The 20,850-nt window shown below is 42.7% G+C and overlaps 1 protein-coding gene across 3 annotated transcripts in view; it reads right to left on the reverse strand.

The window, feature by feature from the left end:
• Positions 1–3,833: 3,833 nt before the first annotated feature.
• Gab1 (GRB2 associated binding protein 1) overlaps positions 3,834–20,850 on the reverse strand; it is a 108,434-nt gene continuing 91,417 nt past the window's right edge. For 2 of the 3 annotated variants that reach the window (XM_034522543.2, XM_076915448.1), the window contains exons 7-10: positions 13,073–13,166; positions 12,717–12,840; positions 9,017–9,139; positions 3,834–5,846 (exon numbers count right to left, since the gene is read on the reverse strand). In XM_034522543.2, coding sequence (XP_034378434.1) covers positions 5,688–5,846; positions 9,017–9,139; positions 12,717–12,840; positions 13,073–13,166 — 500 coding nt within the window. In that variant the 3' untranslated portion in view covers positions 3,834–5,687. Of the gene's footprint in view, positions 5,847–9,016; positions 9,140–12,716; positions 12,841–13,072; positions 13,167–14,348; positions 14,439–20,850 lie in introns of all 3 variants that reach the window. The other variant, XM_034522542.2, reaches the window with a different exon arrangement.

A 20,850-nucleotide genomic window follows, 5' to 3' on the forward strand; every position in this document is an offset into this window, starting at 1 on the left:
GTGTCCTCAGTGTGGGCTTCTTTTGACCTCATGGTCCATTCTGTCTCATGGCGACCTTCTCCTCTCTCCTCTTGATCTTTATGAGACTCCTCACTTGATCACAAGTCCCTCCTTCCTAGCCTCTCTGTTCAGTCATAGGCTTCAGTTTTTTTTATTAACCAATCAGGGATTGTTGGGGAGCATTTTTACAGCACACTGCTTAATACAGTGCCCCCAAATCAGCACTGCAACCTGATTTGGTAAGTGGTAAGAAACCATTATCACTTTTTAAACCAAGGGGCTAGTCAGAAGAGCTGACACTGAAACTCAGCAGGGCAAGAAGAAGAGCCACCAACAAGCCCTTTAGTCTTAGGTAGGTAGCATAACCACATCCACTCAGACCTCTCACTCAAACTCAGGTAGGGTTTAGTCAATGGAAACTCACCAGTGAGATACACTGGTTTAGAGTCCCTCAAAACTGAGAACCATTCAGGTGGAGCATGTGTTAGTGGCTAGCCTGGGTGACATAGTGTAGCCTGCTTCAAGAAGTTCCTCAAAACAAAAAAACAACAAAGAAAAGCAAACACTTGCTGGACATGGTGGCAGGCACCTTTAATCTCAGCACGAGAGGCAGAGACAGGTGGATCTCTGTGAGTTTGAGGCCAATCTGGCCTGTATAGAGTGAGCCCAGATCAGCCAGGGCTTCATAGAAAGACACTGCCTCAAAAAATAAAAATTCGGACTTCAATGTGCAATTATAGCAGTATTTCTGTATCAAATTACTCCGTGGTCGAATACAATGCTATACACACATATTTATGAATATATGTGTATATATATGTGCACATACTTGTATACATGTGTATATGTAACAGAGACCCACTCATAATAATCTTTATAGAGAATTCTATTAACATTCTTATAGTAGATATGTATAGAATGCAGATAAAAATGGTTTTGGCAACTTATTGACTGATGCCTTCTGTGGATTAAACAGCTTCATATCTGCTTGTTCAGTTTTGAAAGCAGAACGATGCTTTGACATTCAAACCTTTGTAAGATCTTACAGCTTTGTAAAATAAGGGATAAAAGCAAGACAGCATTAAATGAGAGAAAAACAATTCTCTTATTGTAGCTTATCTTTGACTAGGCTTTGCTACGTAATCTTAGCTACCTCTAAAAAGTCTCAGGAAATTTTTAGGGGATATATATGTGTGTGTATGTGTGTGTATATGTGTGTACTATATGTGTGTATGAATATGTATATATGTGTATGTATATATGTATATATGTGTATATATATTGTGTATATATATATTGTGTATATATGTATATATATGTATACACAAACACACATATATACATATATACATACACACAATATATATACATATAGACATATATATATATATATACATACATACATATATATATACATATTCATACACACAGTCACACACATTTAGTTCTTTGGTTTTTAAAAAGATTTATTTATGCATGTATTTGTTTTGCCTACATGTATGTGCATATGCCACCTGCATGCCTGGTGCCTGCGGTCAGGCCTCAGGTTCCCTGGAACCAGAGCTATGGATGGTTATGAGACACCATGTGGGTGCTGGGATCCCAACCCAGTGCCTCTCTCTACAAGATCAAGTGCTTAACCACTGAAATAGCCATGAACTACTGAGTCTCCTGCATCTATCTTCTAGTGCTGAGACTGCAGACGAGTGCCACCCGGTCTATCTCAAGATACTCATGTTTTAACTTATATTTGCAATTATATTTGTAGAAACAAAACATTCCTTAATGGTACAAAAAAAAAAAAAAAAGCCCTAAGCTTGGAAATAAACTAGTTCTTGAGTTTTTGTCAAAACTTAAACATTCTTGTTCTCCAGAAATAATTTAGATGATACTCTAGTGAAAAAAGATGAATTTTTTCTGGCTCTAAGTATTTGAGTAACATAAATATTTTAAAGAGTCTGGTGTTGAAGAGGCTTGGGAAAGTCTGCTCTACAGGTAGCTGTCTCATAAGTTAAATTATTAATACAATGTTTAATATGTCTTATCTGTGTACAGCAAGTGGCCTTCCTAATACAATTTTTTTTTTCATGTTTTAAAGCTGCGGATTGGACCCAGCTTGCTAAATTTATGGTCTGCCACTAAGCCCTTCAAGTCTTAGATAATTCAGCGTAATAATATTTCTGCAAATTAGAGCTCTATCTATCTACAAAAGCAGTCGTTTATGAAAGGTTATGGAGAAATACAAAAATATTCTTAACTGCTTTGAGGCCTGACAGGAAGATTTAAACCCCATCTTTATATATGTGGGTGTTTTGTTTGCATGTCTGTCTGTGCTACCATGCAGTGCCTTTGGAAGGTCACAAGCTCTTGGATTCCCCCAGGACTGAAGTTACAGATGGCTGTGTGTCGATATGTAGGTGCTGGGACTTGAATCCCAATCTTCTGGATTCAAGCCATCTCTGTCTGCAGCCCCGGGAAAAACGGTTTTGAGACAGGGTTTCCATGTAGTGTGAGCTGGCCTTGAATGATGCTCCTGCCTCCACCTCGGGTGCTGAGCTAACATTTGTACTACTAAAGCCCATTTGCCCTATTTATGCAGAGCTGGTGAGCAAACCCAAGGGTTGCACATGCTCAGCAAGCACTCTACTGGGTATGGCGGTTTGAACATGCTTGGCCCAGGGAGTGGCACTATTAGGAGGTGTGGCCTTGTTGGAAGAAGTGAGTCACAGTGGTGGCTGGCCTTGATGTCCTATGCTTAAGCTCCACCTAGGGCAGAAGAGTCTTCTTCTGAGGCTGCCTTCTGATCAAGAGGCAGAACTCTCAGCTCTCCCAGCACCATGTCTGCCTGGATGCTGCCACACCTCCGGCCATGATGATAATAGACTGAACCTCTGAACTGTAAGCTAACCCCAACTAAATGTTGTTCCTTATAAGAGTTGCTATGGAAATGGTGTTTCTTTGCAGCAATGAAACTGTCTCATAAGTTACATTGTAAAGACACCCTAAGAAGCAGCTTTAAAGAAAGATTTTATGCTTCTGGACTAATCATGTGCCACTGTGTCTGAAATCTAAAATGACATTCATTTCTCACCTAAGACCCTCTATATTTTACGTGTCACATGTTTTGAGAGTTCAGGTACATGTCAAGGATTTTGGCTTTCATTTGGTAGTTTTGTTGCAAAACATGCAAAAATTTAAAGTTGTGAGCATCTCTGGGCTACCAGTAATGTGTGTGATTATATTCAGATACTCAGGGATAGAGCCTCATGTCTCCTTATTTATTTATTTATTATTTATTTTGTATCACCATGCATGCCTAGTGCCAAAGGAAGTCAAAAGAGGGCATTTGGGTCCCTTAGAATTTGAGATATGGACAGCTATAATCTACCACGTAGTTTCTTGGTATTAGAACCTGGTCTCTAACCACTGGGCAATCTCCCTTGCTCTCTACATGTCATGTTCAAAAAGAATACATATGTAATGACATTTTTTAAAACTTACTTTTTGAAATGTATATGGGTGTTTCAATAGCATGTATGTTTGTATATTGAATGCAGGCATGCATTGTCACCTGCATGCATGTCTGTGCATGTGTGTGCAGTGAGTTTATGGAGGCTGGAAGAGGGGTCAGATTCCTGGAACTAGAATTATGGATGGTCGAAGCTGCTATGTTGATGCTCAAATTGAAACTCTGTCTTTTTTACAAGCAGCGGTGTTTTTAATCACTGACCCATTTCTCCAGCCCCAGTACGTATTTTCTTGACACTTGTTGCTTGCTTAAAAAAGTAAGTACATTAAAAGAAAAAAAAAGTAACAAAGCCCACACACCAAACTCAAACAGTTTTTTTTTATTTAAAAATCCACCTCAAAATTCAGTTCTGGGTTTTAGTTTTTGTTTAAAAAGAAGCAAACATTTAAAAGCATCTAATGTTACTATTCTACATTTCATCGAGTTATGAGCACAGCTTGTGGACTGACTGGAAAAGCAAGCAGAGAACATGGATTAGGCACAGTACAGTGGCCAGTGGGCCAGAAAGCAGGGTGCATTGTGTACTCAGGCAACAGGTGAGAGGTCTGAACGGAGAGAGACAAGCCTCAGCTGAAGATACTCTGTTCTGGTTGTCCCCTCCTCAAGCCACCAGTGAGTCTCAGATCAATGCAGAGACACTGTCCTTACTTGGGTGAACAATGGAAAGTGCTAGCTGCTTCTCAAGTGACGTGGCAAAGCTAGACGGACACGTGTAATTGCAGTGACACTGATTCAAAGCCTGAATGTCCACACCAGATGATGTCACGCTTCAGGTAAGAGACGGACACGTGTAATTGCAGTGACACTGATTCAAAGCCTGAATGTCCACACCAGATGATGTCACGCTGCAGGTAAGAGACTCCATTCCTCTGTGACTCAGAGATCTGGCTGGAATGGTGGTCACCACTACAATGGTTCACAGCATGGCAAGGCTCTAACAGTCGGGGAATTGGGGCAGTGAGTACAAATCACAGTACAAAATTCTTAATTCATTTACTCACAAAAGCAATAGGTACTCGCTACATACAAGAATCACTTAAAATGACATTTCTTTTTTAAAATGCAGATATAAAACATTAATTGCATAGGGATTTAAATATAAGGCCAAGAAGAATATTAAGAAAGAAAACCATAGGAAGGGCACTACGGTGTCAGGAGTCATTTCTAAGAATAGTAATCTTGAACTCCTGTCTAATTCATTCATAATCACAGTATATTGCTGCAACTGACAGTGAATGCCAACTGTCTCATTAATTCTAAACCAAATTAGGATTAACAAACACCTAACTGAATCGCTTTGTCTGATCCAACCACTGTATTAGCACATCAGTGCCCTGAACGTACCTGATTAGTCAGTCATATAATCTGCCTTTTGCAAATAATGTTTAATACACATGAACAGGAATAAGAACAGATCATCAATCCCTGGTGTGGATGATATGTGGGCTTAATTAGTGTAACTAAGAGGCAGTCTTCTAAAGGTGCAAGATCCTACCCAGCAGAACCTTCACACAATGAACCCAAAACACTGTAATTAACAAAAAATAACAAAGTCCTACTATTAAAACCTAGGTGTACATGAGTCAGAGAACTGGGCCTGACCCAGTATATACATTATCCCCAGAATTTATGGAAAACAAAGAAGGACAAGTCCAACTACATTCTACAGCTTAAGCTAATGGCTGCCACCTTCAAGGGAAAAGAGAATTTGTCAACCTACTTCTCGTTTTAATGGTGTTAGCCCTGTAGCTTTGACTGAAGTTTCCAGAATTAAAAGTAGCTCATTTTACTTAGTATTGTTATATAGAGTAGTGTGACGAGACAAAAAGACCTCCCAAGGAAAATCTGTTAAGGTAGATCGGGAAGACCCAAACCAAGGTTTTAAATGAAAAGTGCATCAGTATAGTAATACTACAGGTGTGTTAACTAGGGACAGACGATTCTCTGGGAGCTAAAACACTATTTCCCCAGGTTATTTACACGTTACCAATCCAATACCACACAGCACCATTCACAACCTAATTTGCTTGAACATGTGTGAGAGGTCCTTTTCTCTGCTCCACTGGCTTGAGGTTCAACTGAGAGAGCAGAAGCATCTTCACTTGATGTCTGTCTTTCCACCCAGGTCTCGTCTGTTGGCAGTGGCGACGCTGTGTCTTCACTTCACACTCTTGGTGGGCGTCTCTGACTCTGTGGACTGCCTTCCATCCGTCCAAGCTTCCCTGGTACTCTTCAGGGCCAGAGTCTTCTGTTGGTCCACCACGACGTAATCCACCCTCTCATCTGCCATGCTGCTGCCAGAACCACTGTTCTTTTGCTAAAAACACAAGGAAATACCCCAAGGGGGCCATCTGTGAGGGTGGTTTGAGTGAAACCCAAGATTTGAAATAGATACATATGTAGGTGTGGTGGTGCACATCTTTAATGTCAGCACTTGGGAGGCACAAGTAGGTAGGTAGATCTCTAAGTTAGAGTTCAAGGCCAGCCTGCTCTATGTAGAGGGTTCTCGACCAGCCAGGTTACATAATGAATCCCTGTCTCAAAAACAAACAAGCAACAGTAGATGAACAGACATGTAATCCTGGAATTACACATACACACAAATGGCATTACCTCAGATTAATGGTATTGTCTGTCCACTCCCTAACTTGACACTGATTTCTTTTACTTTTAAAACTATATAGAATCATTCAAACTAATCCTGCCATCACAGATGAATCCATAGGAAATCTAGTTCATCTAACACACTGAGCCCCACACTCTCTTTAGCTTATGCTTGATTTTTTTTTTTTTTTTTTTCCTGGCCTGGATCAGCACCAAACAGCTCTTTACTCTTTGTGCAAGGAAAAGTACTTTTGGGGTCTGGAGAGATGGTTCAGAGGTTAAGAGCATTGATTAATTGCTCTTCCAGATGTCCTGAGTTCAGTTCCCAGCAACCACATGGTCTCTCACAACTATCTATAATGGGATCTGATGCCCTCTTCTGGTGTGTCTGAAGAAAGTGACAATGTATGCACATATATAAAATAAAATCTTAAAAAAACAAAAACAAAAACATGCTTTTGGCAAAGTTATATTTGAGTGGAAAAAAAAAACAAAAAAACAAAAAAACAACTACAAAGCTTTCCCCTCTTTTTCGTAACCTGCAACTTGATACACAGTAACCAAAGCAGCATGGTGGGCAATGCTCTGTAGGACTCCTAGACAGCAAGGACGTTCCTAAGATGTGTGGGGGATGGGCCACGCTCTATATAGCAAAGGGCACCATAAATGTGGAGAGACGGTGCGGTGCGGTGCGGTGCGGTGCGGTGCGGTGGTGGGGGAGGAAGGGAAGGTAGGATGTGGAAACAAGGCTCCTGATAGGCTTGAAGGAAGCCAGTGTGAGCCTAGAGTAGTAATCTCAACAGGTCTTAAATTCAAGTCCTCCAAGTTCAACCATGAGTTTGTAATAAAAATGTATAAACACATAAGGGGACAAGCCATAAAGAGTATGGGCTAACAGAAACAGTACACACAAATTCTGAAATTACTGTGTCAGCATTATGAAGTGTGTGAACAGTGTTAAAGGGTAAGCCAGAAAAGGCTTTAAACACACAAGGAACACAAAGAGAGTAATGCCAGTTAAAGGAGTCAAACAGCATGTCATCCTAGAGATAAATATAAAATAACAACAACAAAACCAAAACAAACTTCAACAAAAAGAAAGGAGAATTAGTAAATTTGGTAAAAGAGCTGAAAACTATCCAAAATTAAACAGATACATAGAACATAGATACATAGCTCATAGAAAGAAAAACACAAAGATGTAGAAACAGTAGGAGTACTGTATGTGTAACTGGCGGGTAATTAAAAAGAAGCAGAGAAGGAATATGTATGCAGAGTGATAGCATGTGTGTTAATGTGTGCACATGTGCATGTGTGTGTATATGTGGCATGTGTGTTTAAGTCTGTGTGTATGTGTGTGAAAGCATGTATGTGTATATATCTGTGTGATGTGTCTGTGTGTGAGTATGCATACATGTGTGTGTATGTGTGTGCATGTGTGTGTAAGTCTGTGGTGGTCTCTGTGGGTGAGTATGTATGCATGTGTATGTAAATACGTGTATGTTTGTGAAAGCATGTATATGTATGTATCTGTGTGGTGTGTGAGTATGTATGTATGTGTGAATGTGTGTATGTGAATAGCACAACTTCCATTCAAATTAGTGAAAAGACATCTATGTCTACACACACTCTCATAAAAGTGTAAATTCAGCAGGAAACAGCAGAAAAGCAGCCAGAAAGCAGATAGGAAGTGTTCAAAGGGTACATGTGACAGAACAAGAGACTGGACAGTGACAGAGGGTCCCTATGTGGTAAAAAGGCTCAGTCAAGAACTGATCTCAGTTGCTCAACTACCCTGACAGTATGACTGCGGCCATTTTCAACCCGGGAAGAGCTTTTCTTATTCTGGTGGAGGACCATGTCACATTAACATGACTGCAGTGAACTTTTCTCTGTACAAATAATGACATCTTCTGTAAGCAAATCTTTCAATTTTTTTCAAACTTAATTTTCAAAATTCCTATTATATTGAAAATTATCTAATTATGTTATGAGGGGGGGGAAGAACTGTGATCTCAACAAAGCCTGTTTCTAAAATAAAGAGACTTCAGTTACACACAACCTGAAAAGAATTCACTACCAGGAGGCCTTCATTACAGGGACTCCAACATGATGTGCTGCAGAAAACCCGAGCTCCAAGAGGAAATGGTAAGTGAAGGATTAACACAGAAGAAAACATAAGAAAATAGGACTTAAATAATGTAAGTCTGGTGATCCAGAGCTGGGGGAGGCTCGGCGGTAAGGCTCAACACTGCTCTACAGAGGAACTGAATTGGTTCCTAGCACTCAAATTGCTCACAACCACCTGTCACACAAGGTCCTGGGAGCTAACACTCTCTTCTGGTCTCTGAGGGATGGTGAACTCATGAGCATATACCCACATATAGGTTAAACATTAAAAAATAAACACCAAAAACAAAGAATTATGATGAAACTGTATAACTGGTAGGTTTAATAGAAATTAAAATTCAAGACAAAACAGCCATGAATGGTATTTTCCTTTCCTTTATTTTTACAGAGAATTCCTCTGTAGCTCTGACTACTCTGGATTTCAATCTGTAGACCAGGCTGCCCTCAAACTCAGAGATCTGCCTCCCTCTGCCTCCCCAGTGCTGGGATTGAAGGTGGGGCTACTCCACGCAGCCAAGCCATATTTTCCTCATTCTAAAGACAGCAAAAGCACTGACCATGGTGAGTAGAAACTGTACAACCGACTCACCTCTACAGAGGGAGAAACAAATCTATCAGTCTTCACGATTCTGTTGCTTGTGACTTAGGAAACAACAGTCACTAAATTTAAATAATCAGGCCCCCAAAACTTCCCCAAAGAACACGGTCCCTCAAAGTGAGCTTGGCCTACCTACAGCCCATGGGCTCACTTACCTTCCGTGGCGGCGTGGACTTCCCAGAATCCAGGTCTAAATCCAGGTACTCCACTTGTTTATCTCCTTTGGGTTTGATCATAGGGCTGTTCCCTCCATCAAGGCTGCTGCCGCCAAAGAGATTCTGAAAACAGAACAGCAAACAGTGGGCAGACATTCAGGAGACACTCTCTTCTCCCACCCCCTCTTCTTTCCCCTGGGGGATGGGGAGGGCCACTATGTTGTCCAAAAATGGTCTTGAACTCCTGGGCTCTGACGTTGAATTCAGTTAAGCTAATCCTCAGCCTGAGGAGAGCCTGGCAGTTGACAGCTGCAGTGGGAGGCAGTCCTGCTTCTCAGTGGGGTAGTCAGCCACTGCTAAGTGTCCCTTGCTCAAGTAAATGACTCCTTACTCATGCTTATGCAGGCAACACTTCACAGACACAGACACAGACATAGACGGTGAAGGTCTGAAAAAAAAAAAATGGTCCCCATTGGCCCACATGGAGTAGCACCATTAGGAGGTGGCCTTGTTGGAATAGGTGTGCCACTCTGAGGTCTCTTTCACATCTCTGAAGCTCAAGTCTGCCTCTGGCTCAGACATTCACTTCTGCTGCCTGCCATTCAGAAGCAGAACGCTCATCTCCTTCTAGGCACCATGCCTGCCTGCCTGCATGCTGCCATGCTTCCCACCATGATGATAATGAACTAAATCTCTGAACTGTAAGCCAGCCCCAATTGAGTGTTTTCCTTTATAAGAGTTGCTATGCTCAGCCGGGCGGTGGTGGTGCACGCCTTTAATCCCAGCACTTGGGAGGCAGAGGCAGGTGAATTTCTGAGTTCGAGGCCAGCCTGGTCTACAGAGTGAGTTCCAGGACAGCCAGGACTACACAGAAAAACCCTGTCTTGAAAAAAAAAAAAAAAAAGAGTTGCTATGCTCATGGTGTCTCTTCACAGCAATGGAAACCCTAACCAAGACACACACACACACACACACACACACACACACACACAGAGAGAGAGAGAGAGAGAGAGAGAGAGAGAGAGAGAGAATTATGAAAAGAGTAATAATAAAAAGGCTTAGACATCGAGTCATGGACGGCTGTAAAAGCTCTGACATACATTCTTAAAACCACACAGGTCTGGGTGTGAAGGTACACTTGTAATTCTGGTACCCAGGAAGCTGATAAAGGAGAATTACAAGATCAAGACTGTCCTGGGCTACAACTGCAACATCCTATCTCAAAACAAAGCAAAACAAAAGAAAACCATGTATGTATGTACTCAGCTACATTTCTGTAGTGAGGGATCCTCATACTTCTTGCTTTCAAAGGGAAGTGGGAAGGGAAAGAATATGACCAAAATATATTGCATTAAAAATTTAATAAAGAATTAAAGATCCACATTTAATTTTTAGGTATTTAGAGAAGAATGAGTTCAGAGAACACTAACTAAAGGATGTGGACCATGACTCCGGTCTTTCCAGTAACTTCTCTGCTTTCTCTTAATCTGATCCCGTTCGTTCCCTCTACCAGGAAGACAGAGGGCAGCGCTAACAAGTAGGAACACACAAGCTTGACAAGGAGAAACAGAAACAGACTTTGGCAAGAACTTTCAGACCAATGGCAGAGCTCACAAGAATTCAGGAACATCTGGATGCCCAAGTAAAATGGCTGGCCCCCTTCCCCTTTCCTAGGTTATGAGAAAGGAACCCTGAAATATACAGTCACAATCTTTTTGTCCTTTGAAGGACACCATCTTTCACTCTCAGCTTGGGGTGAGGGTAACACTCTGTGTCTAAAGGTGACCAATGCAAACACACTCACAGCCTACCTTGCCCCTGCTGGGACAGTTTTTACAGTAGTATTAAGCCATAAAAGTGAGGCATAAATCCCTAGGACCTGCACAGTTAACTCCAGCCAGCTGTTCTTCTAGAGAATTTGTCTGCACTCCACACTGACCTCTGACTAAGTACCAGCAGAGCTGGGCTTCTTTTCCATCTTAACGTAGGGCTGAAACTCAGCTTCTAGAAGGAAGCCACCGGCTCTGGCTCCAGGTCAGCGAGGAGCAGCTTGTCTCTACGTCAGCCTTTCACCCAGTGTCCCCAGACAGTCTCTAGAGAAACTCTAGGATTCAGAGACTTGTTCTATATATTCTGTATATCAAGTAACAAAATAAAACAATAGTGCTGGGATGTCTAAATTCTTAAGAAATATAGAAAAGGGAGTGATGCCTTTGTTATTACCTAGGAACAGTATGGCAGTAGTACTGGATTCAAGGTGAGGCTACTGGTAAGAGTTTTCTTGATGACGTATGACTTGACCTTTATACACAAATCAGAAGTGGTATGAATCTGTCCTAACTTTCTAAGAGTATTGATTTTGATTACACTGATTTAATAAATCCAAAAGCATGTTAGGTCCTGTGAATTTCCATGGCATTCCATCCAAGAGTAAAGAGTTCTGATGAACCTTGTTTAACAATCACATCCTTTTCTAACGCAGGGCTGTGAGGGTCACTGAGTCTTGGCAGCTGGCAGCATGGGAAGCTGGAAAGGGGACAGCTGGCTTTTCAGTTGTGCCTGGCATACAGCTATTTTCCCCTTGGGTCATTAGAAACAATTAAGTATGTACGCATGTGTCTGTATGCGGATGTGCACGTGTGTGCAGGGACTTGCAGAAGTTACCAGATGCCCTGAGAGAAGAGGTGCTACCTCGAACCCTCTGAAGCAGGTGCTGGGAACCAGACTCCAGTGCTCTGTAAGAGTAGCAAGTACTCTCAACTCTGGGCCATCTCTCTAGCCCCAATATCAGCCAGTTTTGCTTATATGGAATTTTAAAAATTCATCACCTTATATTTCTTTGAGCATTATCAAGCAAGCCAAAGTACTTTCCTGCTTTAATGTCACAGGTATGTAAAATTCTTAATCTCATTTCCTCAGCTTGACCTCTGAATGTAATGTCTTTCTAGTCTTCCCTTTCGTTTAACTGGAAGATTATCAGAGTCCTGCATATGAAAATTCTTCCAGAAGCCTGTCAAAACCTGAGCCTGGAGGATTTTATTGTAACACACTGTCTGTGGATTTTCCTGACAGATACTATAATTAATGAAGCTTAGCTGGGAAATGACTGTGAACCCATGCATATGGGTGTGAAATGTCCTTCAGAGGTTATGATGGGAGGGCTTGATGGTCACAATGGCACACTGAGACACGATGAATTCTTCAAGAGGTGGGGTCTTCATTTATGTCACCAGAGTCCTGTCCTGAAGAGGGCGTGAGACTTGGGTTCCTTTTCTCATTTCACTACAGGTCACAAGGCCAGTAGCTTTGCAGTGCCACAGCCACAGCCATGTGTCACCACAGGCCCAGAGCGACACAACTGACAATCACAGACACTCCTAACACTCCAAGTCAAATAAACCTTCTCTCTTTATAAGTTGATTGTTTCAGGAATTTATTACAGCTATGGAAAGCTGTAATGAAAACCTTCATGTTTTTCCCTAGTTTACAACTGTACAGACAGAACAATTTGACCATAGCTGGTATTAGATTTTGACAGGATTTAAGAACGCATCCCTTTAAAACATGGTCTTTCATCATTTTTTCAAGTATAAGAAGAGAGATGTGAGGGTAAACATGCATAGACAATACGAACATGTTAAGCTAAACTGTTTTCTAAGGGCAGCTCAGGTACAGAAATGAACACGAGGCCTGCACGTACCGGATCTTCGTTGGACAGATTTGGGTTCATGGGAACGTAGTTCTCTTCGCTGTCATGAGAGTCACTGCTCGATGTTGTACTGTGCACAGAATCAGGCCGAGGAGACATGGGAAACCTAGAGGAGCTAGAGAAAGCGGCCATCGTGAACCTCTGGGAACAGGTGCCAAATCACCCCAGACCAAAAAAGTAAGTGAGAACACACTCTTTCTAGAATATTCATTAGTTTACAGTTACATATTGGACATTTTTATTATGACAAGTGAAGACACTCTTGACCCTGGGGCTTCTCTAGACTCTCTTTCAACCCATTTTCCTTGGAATCAACAACTTCCGTTGCCTCGTTACTCCACACTTACTCCCTGGCGAAGCTCCTGGTGATAGGAGATCTGACTGGGGCTTGCAGCTCTTCCCATTCTGACAGAGGTTTTATCTCTAAAGGTGCCGGCTTGGCTGAAAAGAAAGGGAAGGAAGGCGTGAGCACACAGATCTTTGCAAAATAAACAAGGCCCTCTCAATGTTGCAATTCACACTTGGTAGGCAGACATGGTCTTACCCGAGAACAAGGACTACAACAAGTGACAGAGTCCAACACTCAGCGACAAAAGGTGAGATAATGATGCTGCTTGACTCAGTTCAAGGTCTAACCTCTACTACTGCTCCTATCATACATGGCTTCAACACAGTGATGCTGACTGACTCAGCTCAAGGTCCAACCTCTACTTATAAACATAAATTAACTGAGAACGTAAAGGTATGGCTTCCTTTAAGACTCTGGGCACTGTTCTCATTAATGCATTGTTTCATGAACTTCATCTTCGGGGGAGATTTAAATTGTCTGTGTCAAACACAGTCCCTGCTACTGAAGCCTCAGCAACGTTTTTCACATGTAAAATGATGTGTAGAAAGCACTAGAAACTTTGCTACACCCCGAGCCAAAAGAATCATAAAAGAACAAACCAAACCAAACCCTCCCAAGTTTTCTTACTTTGGGTTCAAAAATATGTAATCTTAATCAACTATCTTATCAAAAGCACAAGAGTACAACGTGCTCGTTTCAAAGCTACAGATCACAGGCTCACAGCTCAAGCATCACGAAGACACAGCCGCTAACTCTGAGTTAAGAGCCTTCCCATCTATATCCTTAAAACAGACACATACAGCATCCTGGGCTGAATAAAGGTCATTTTCCTCATGTTCCTACTGTTTTTTCTTAAACTTAACAGACGTGAGCCAGAGTTCAGCTGTCATCTTCTAAGTCATGCCAGAGTGAAAACATTGACATTATTTTTTATTCTATTCACAACAGAAAACATATACATATACAAAGACAGGAGACAACCTGGGCTCACAGCAGCCCACAAGCAGAGGTGAAACAGTGGCTGCTGCCTAGGTAAGGGGAGATGCGGAGGAGACAAGCCTGCCTGCAGAGCTCATGCTCTCAGATGCTCCCTGCACTCGCAGTTACTGTGAGCACGCAGGCCCATAGTGCACCTCCAGACTCTCTTAGAATGACCACCTGGGGAGCAGCTGGCAACAGCAGCCCTACCTAAGCTCTCCTTTTCATTAAAAAAAAAAAAAAAAAAAAAAAACATAAAAATAAATAAAATCCCAGTGCCCCATACAGGTACATACCCTTTCTTCTTGTAGCAAAGTCACCTATGGTTTGTGAATCAGTTCGCTCTAAACCATGGGGTTTGGGTCTTAAAATTTTAGGACTCTGACCTAATTGGCAAAAAGAAGACTCTCTTATTAAAAATGTTATTTTTTAATTGGAAAATGGATTCTGTTATACAAACAAACAATAAAAGAAACAGAGCCATGTGCAGAAATGTGACATATTAAAAGCATAAACAAAAACTTGTTAGTGGAAAATACCTAGTCTCGTTAGACACGACTCATGCTCAGTGCAACAGAACAGAGGGAACGGCATGCTACGGCGGAACAGGCACAGGGACGAGAGAGGGGCGGCTAGCGGGACGAGCAGCTGCTTGGTTTTCCTTCCTTGAAGAAAGGCAGGAAGAACATGGGTCATGTTAGCTTTTCTTCTAACATGTCAGACAAAGAGACAAAGGAAGAGGCAGAATGGGCGGGGCTTCCAGCTCAGCTCTGCTTGGGGCTGCAGCCTTTACTTGGTTCTACAAGTAAAGGGGGCTCATCCTTTGGAACTCAGTCCCGAGTTCTCCAGGTCAGCCTTTGACTTTAGACCTCTGTGGTCACACACTGGGTCAGTCAACTCAGGTCAAGCACGCCTGTTCTTAGATGTGGCACTGCTGTTGCTGCTGCTGCCACCGCTGCGAGGCCATGGATGTGGCTTGAACACGGCCCATGTGAACACCACACCCCACAGGCACACGGAGTGTCCAGTATGTAACATCACAAATGGTTCCTGAGGTTATCTTCAGTTTGTTGTACTGAGTATCTGTCCTACACACTTTTTCAGAAGGGCCCACGATGACTTTACATTCCTCCTGACTTTTTCTCCTTAGTATTCTCCAAATCTTTGTTTGTTTGTTGAGACAGGGTCTCCGTACACAGGCTTCCCTGGAGCTCAAAGATCCGCCTGCCTCTGCCTTCCCAGTGCTAGGATTAAAGTCATGAGCCGCTATACCAGGCTATTGTCCTCAAATCTTTTCTGTGTTTGTGGTTAAGTAATGGCTGCTGCCTTGCTGTAGTTTCTCACATTTCTTTAGCTTCATACTCCAACTGCCTGAACTGCTGTCCAGTGCTTAATGTACCACATGTCTCCACCAGCTGCACTAGCAGTGCCGGCACAGGGGCCGAGGTTCAGTCCTCAGGGTAGCATGGGAAGAGCCTGGCACCTCTGAGCAGCTGCATCTAGAGTTAACATGTCAGGCATTAAGATAGAAGGAACAGGGCACGTAGGGGATGAGAACCTTTGTGAGCACAACCCCGAGAGCTCCTGTGCAGAATGACCTCATCTATGAAAAACAGTGAGGCTCACTGGGCAGTGGTGGCGCACGCCTTTGATCCCAGCACTTGGGAGGCAGGGGCAGGTGGGTCTCTGAGTTTAAAGCCAACCTGGTCTACAGATAGAGTATCCAGGACAGCCAGGGGCTACATCGAGGAACCTGGTCTCAAAGAACAAACAGAAAATAGTGAGGTTCTTAAAAACAGAAAGCTGTTTTAGAAACCCATGTTTTAAAGGGGCTGGGGTGTCCGCAGACAAATCGGAACCATCCAGGATCGGATAACAGAGTCACAATCCTGACTCCCTTGGGTCTCATTGTACTGGACTTGTTAAATGCTTAGCTATCTAGGAAATGATTTTGTTTTGCTGTATTGGTGGAGGGTGGGGGGAGGGGGGAGTTTCAAATCAGTAAAGTAGAAAGTTCCTATCTATGTTTCCTTAAGTTTCCTCTATTAAAATCTTGATGTGGTGAAACAACAATAAAATCTATGCTTAGAGGAAGAAAAATAAGAACGAATTTACTATTATTTGTGAAGGAAGCTTTCTCTCTCCGTGTGTGTGTGTGTGATGGGAGTGTGTTTGTTTGTGTAAAGGTGCAAGCGTGTGTAAGTGTGGGGGTCAGAAGAAAGCCTTTGGGTGTCAGTCCTTGCCTGAGGAAGTAATCTTGGGGAGACTGGTGGGAACTCAAGGGCCAATGCTGCTTTAGTTTTCTCTAACTAGAAGAAGAAACTTCAAACTGAAAGACAGAAGAACCCCAAGGGGTGTCAGTATCAGTGGCCCTGCCATGTAAGACACCACAACGGAGCATTCAGTTACTTTCAGTGACTTACACCAGACACGAGCTGGTTTTGGCAGACAACATGGGGGATGCTGGAGGAGCGGCTGGTGTTGTGAGAGGCGCTGCAGATGCCCTTCTCCTTATATTGGTGTCAGGACGTACACATGCTCTGCACTGGCCAGACGCTCCGTGCTCTTTCTCAGATACAAACACCTCAGTCCTCCCTACTCTGTCACCATTATCAACCCACCATGGCTTTCTGAATCTAAGTCCATTCTCTCTACACAAAGCTCGATAAGTTATGTTTTGTAAGACTGGCTTGATATACACCATGGCCCTTAAGCATGCAGAGGACTTCTGACGGTCAGGTACTGTCTGAACTTGTCCAACCCTCTAAGATCTTGAATGAAAGTACAACCAGAACAAATATTCAAGTGGTCACTGAGAAGTGAGTCTGCGAGAGTCCCAGGGACGGTGATGGTACTAACAGAATTGGAGCCCTTTGCATCCAGGTAGAGGTTTCACTTTCTTATATCCATGTGTTTACTCCTGCCTGGAATCCCTATCAAGGTCATGCTACCTGCATATCGAGTCTTCCTAAGTGCACTTAAAGTGTTCCATGGATATTGCCTTCACAACTGGGATAACTCTTGTTTGTCTTATTCTAATTCCTCATGTGTCCTGAAGAAAACCACCTCAACAATGATCTTTAGGCAAAAAAAAAAAAAAAAAAAAAAAGCCACCTCAGGACAGCTCCACTATCCCAACCAAGGACCAAGAAGACCTGGGTTTGGGAAACTGGGAAAAGTTTCCCACTAGGGGAGATGATAAACAAATATGATTTTTATACCATTTTATAGTAAAATATAATTATTTTATTTTAGATCAGAAATATCTAGTGCCAACTGATTGTCATTGTCTGCATAAAATTCTTCAGCCGAGTGCTCAGAATAGGTCCTAACCTCATTAGCCTGGATGAGGGTGTCCCCTTGGGATGTGAGACTCTTCCTTTCCTGTGTTCTCCTACTGTCTTGGCTGTGCCCACCCACCCATGATTCTGAGCAATCCCCTGCTGGAAAGGTCTGCCTGCCATTTACTGTAGCGAGCTCCCACCCCAGCTCTGCCCCTTCTTCCCTTGCCCCAGCCCTCACTGCCATCCCCTTTATCAGGCCCAGCTCAGGAGAGATGCCCTTGAAGTGCCCAAAGCTAACTGGCTGTATTCCCGGGTGCTCACGCATGTGTGTTTACCTTTCCACCTCCTCTGCCAAACCTAGACGGTGAGCTTCCCAGGGAAGCGACCTCGTCTTTCCTTGGGTTTATAGATTCCATGTCTAGCAAAGGGGATTTACTGAGGGTAAGCCTTTAGCTCTCTGATAAATAAACTTCATTTATACTGACGTAATTTCACAAGTGTTCAGCTTGAATACAGTCAAGGTCATCACACGAGAATCCTATTTCAAATACACAGGTGCAAGCCTTCTTGAAAAGCCTTGCATTGCATGCTAATGGTCTTCTGATAGGTCATGCCAACATAGACTCAGTGCTACACAGAACTTTCTGAACTGGCAGAATAATGCAGGTGTACTCTTCTAAAGTTACGGGACCATTTCCAACGGGCACCCCAAAACCAAGGTAAAAGAAAAGTTAGCTCACAAGGTTACTACCTTGGCTAATTTCAGCAGGTGACTTGAGGCAGGGTTGTGAAAGAAAAACATCTGTACTTGTTTTAATCATGTTACTACAATACTGTAGTAACAGTAAGTACTACACAGGGGAAACTGTCCCTGGCCCGAAACATATCATATACTTCCTTCCTGTAAGTGTTATCCACTTAGGAATTAAAGATTAGCTCCTGTTTATGAAAACTAAGTGAAGGGAGGTAGAGCGATGGGTCAGTGGGTCAGTGGGTCAGTAGGTCAAATCACAGGCTGCTCTTGTGGAGGATTGGGGGTGATTCCCAGCACTGACATGGTGGCTTACAACTCTCTGTTAACTGCAGTTTCAGTGGATCCGATACCCTCTTTGGGTTCCCTCAGTCACTAGGCATTTACTTGGTAAATATAAAATTAAAAAAAAAAAAGTCTTAAAAATTAGTTAAGGTACTAGTATCTGATAATAAGAATTTATTATCTTATGAGCATAATTTTAAAGAAAGCATGGTTATTTTTAATGATATACAAGAGCTTCAAGGACTTGCTTTTTAAAAAATTAGAATGATAAAATATCTATACAAATAGACTCAGCAGAGCAAAACACCATCTTTGGTGGCTGTTGCCTCTAGAATGACCCAGAAAATGGAAACAGCAGAATCCAGATAAGCCCAGTGGTTAAAGCCCTTTGTGTCATGGCATACTTTTACTGAAACCCAATAGATATTTTATAAAAAAGTTTCCAAACTTCACAAAATTTCTTTTCCATTAGAAATACAAAGGTGTCACAGCTACTCCAACTGTTCTGCTCTGTCACTAGAGTGTGAATCTCTCCTCTTCTGGTATCTCTTATGATATGCTTAAATTAAAGCTTTCCTTATTAAGTGCATACACAATCTGGTTCAAAACAAACACTATAGCATCGTGACCTCTCGGCTAGCAAGCAAGCTGTGACAGCAGGCAGCCGGGTCACACACCAGACGTCCGCACGCACAGACCCTCTGCACTTCTGCAGCTTCAGTTTGTAGGAAGCATTTGAAAACTGGCTAGCACTATGTGGACACTGTGGCAGGGCAAATAAAACTGAGGCAGAAACAAGAGGAGGCTGCCGATTGTCTGTCATGAACTCTTCCAAAGAGAACAATTCAAACAATCACCCAGCTGACTGAGGCGCTGAGAGGAATCAGGCACACCTGATGCAATCATTTTCTTATGAATTAGTTAATAAGACACTGAAATGACGGCTCAAGTAATTTATCTGGACATACTAATTTGCAGCTAAAATACCCATCTCTTGCTATGCACAGTGAAAAGACTCTCGTGGTCCAAATGGGACACATGCTCCCTGCTCACACATACTCAAGGATAAGTTTAGTTGTGAGATTATACTTTCAGCTTTTCCTTTGTTCTGAGATGAGGTCTCACTGCAAAGCCCTAGCTGGCTCAGAAGTCACAGAGATCTGCCTGACTCTGCCTCTGGAGTGCTGGCCCCATCTAGCCGGAACCTGGGTTTTAAACTATGCTTTTTGAATACTTTCCGGGTTGACCAGGCAAAGTACTCCAGATGCAGCAAACACCTTCACAAGCTACCTCCTAGGAATCCTACTGATTGAAATTAAAGGTATGAAATAAAAGTAAAACCTCTTTTACTTAATTTCAATAGCCTCTTTAACCTTTGGCTAAAACTGTCCCTGGATGCAGTACCCTGGGTGCTCTTTATCAGCTCATCATGTATCTAAGCAGATGTCCAAATAAATTATCTGGCCAATGAAATCACAGTGTGGTGCTGGGAATGGGGCTTGTAGCCTTGGACAGACTAGCTGTACACCTGGCTCCTGCCCTTTTCAAGTTTGCCTAGTTTTTAGAAGAATAACTATCTCCAAAGGTGATCCAAGCTTACTTTGTTCTGTTCTATGAAAATAAGGTGCTGGTTTAACTTTTAAAAAAGGGATCTCAAAGCCAGGCAGTGGTCCCAGCACTTGGGAGGTAGAGGCAGGTGGATCTCTGAGATCAAGGCCAGCCTGGTCTGCCTGACAAGTTCCAGAACAGCCAGAGATACACAGAGAAATAAATAAAATTTTTCAATACTTTGTGTCTACAAGGTGTGTATTGACTTTCCAGGGACCTGTGGACCAACTGCAGATCTCTTCATGTTCACTTACATTTTATGCCAAGAAGTAAACTTAGTGAGATTTCTAAGTGGGTTAGAGACAAAGGGACAAAAAGCCTATGGCACTCACACCCTTTCGAAGACGACTCCAGATGGTGGCTATGAAGCATGGATGTCTGGGAGTTTACAGCCACCACCCGGGACCGTCCTTAAATGTGTGAGACTCACAGTGGGCATCCGCCTCAACAGCAGCCAGGCAGCTGTGTGAGGGGTAACCTGGGCCACCAGGCAACTGTGTGAGGGGGTAACCTGGGCCACTCAAATGATCTCTAAGAATCCGAAGCCTGAACATGATGGAGGAGGCATTAGAGGCAGATGTTGATAGGGCAAGGGCCAAGGAGGGACTGAGGCAGGAGGACTGAGGTCACAGAGAAGTGCTGCAGGACAAGGGGTGCAGAAAGCAGAACCCAGTCAAGGGAGAGAACACAAGGAGAAAAGGAGAATATGGGAACAGGCGGAGAAGACACAGAGACTCCTCACAAGACAAGTGCACAGGGCAAAGATCATATATTTTCACAGAGTACAGGGGAAATACATCCTTTCTTATGTAAGAATAAAACCAAACCCTTTAGTTTGAAGAAGTCCGAGTCTCCCACAACTACAACCAA

Source organism: Arvicanthis niloticus, chromosome 18, assembly GCF_011762505.2.
Source record: "Arvicanthis niloticus isolate mArvNil1 chromosome 18, mArvNil1.pat.X, whole genome shotgun sequence".
Lineage (NCBI taxonomy): Eukaryota > Metazoa > Chordata > Mammalia > Rodentia > Muridae > Arvicanthis > Arvicanthis niloticus.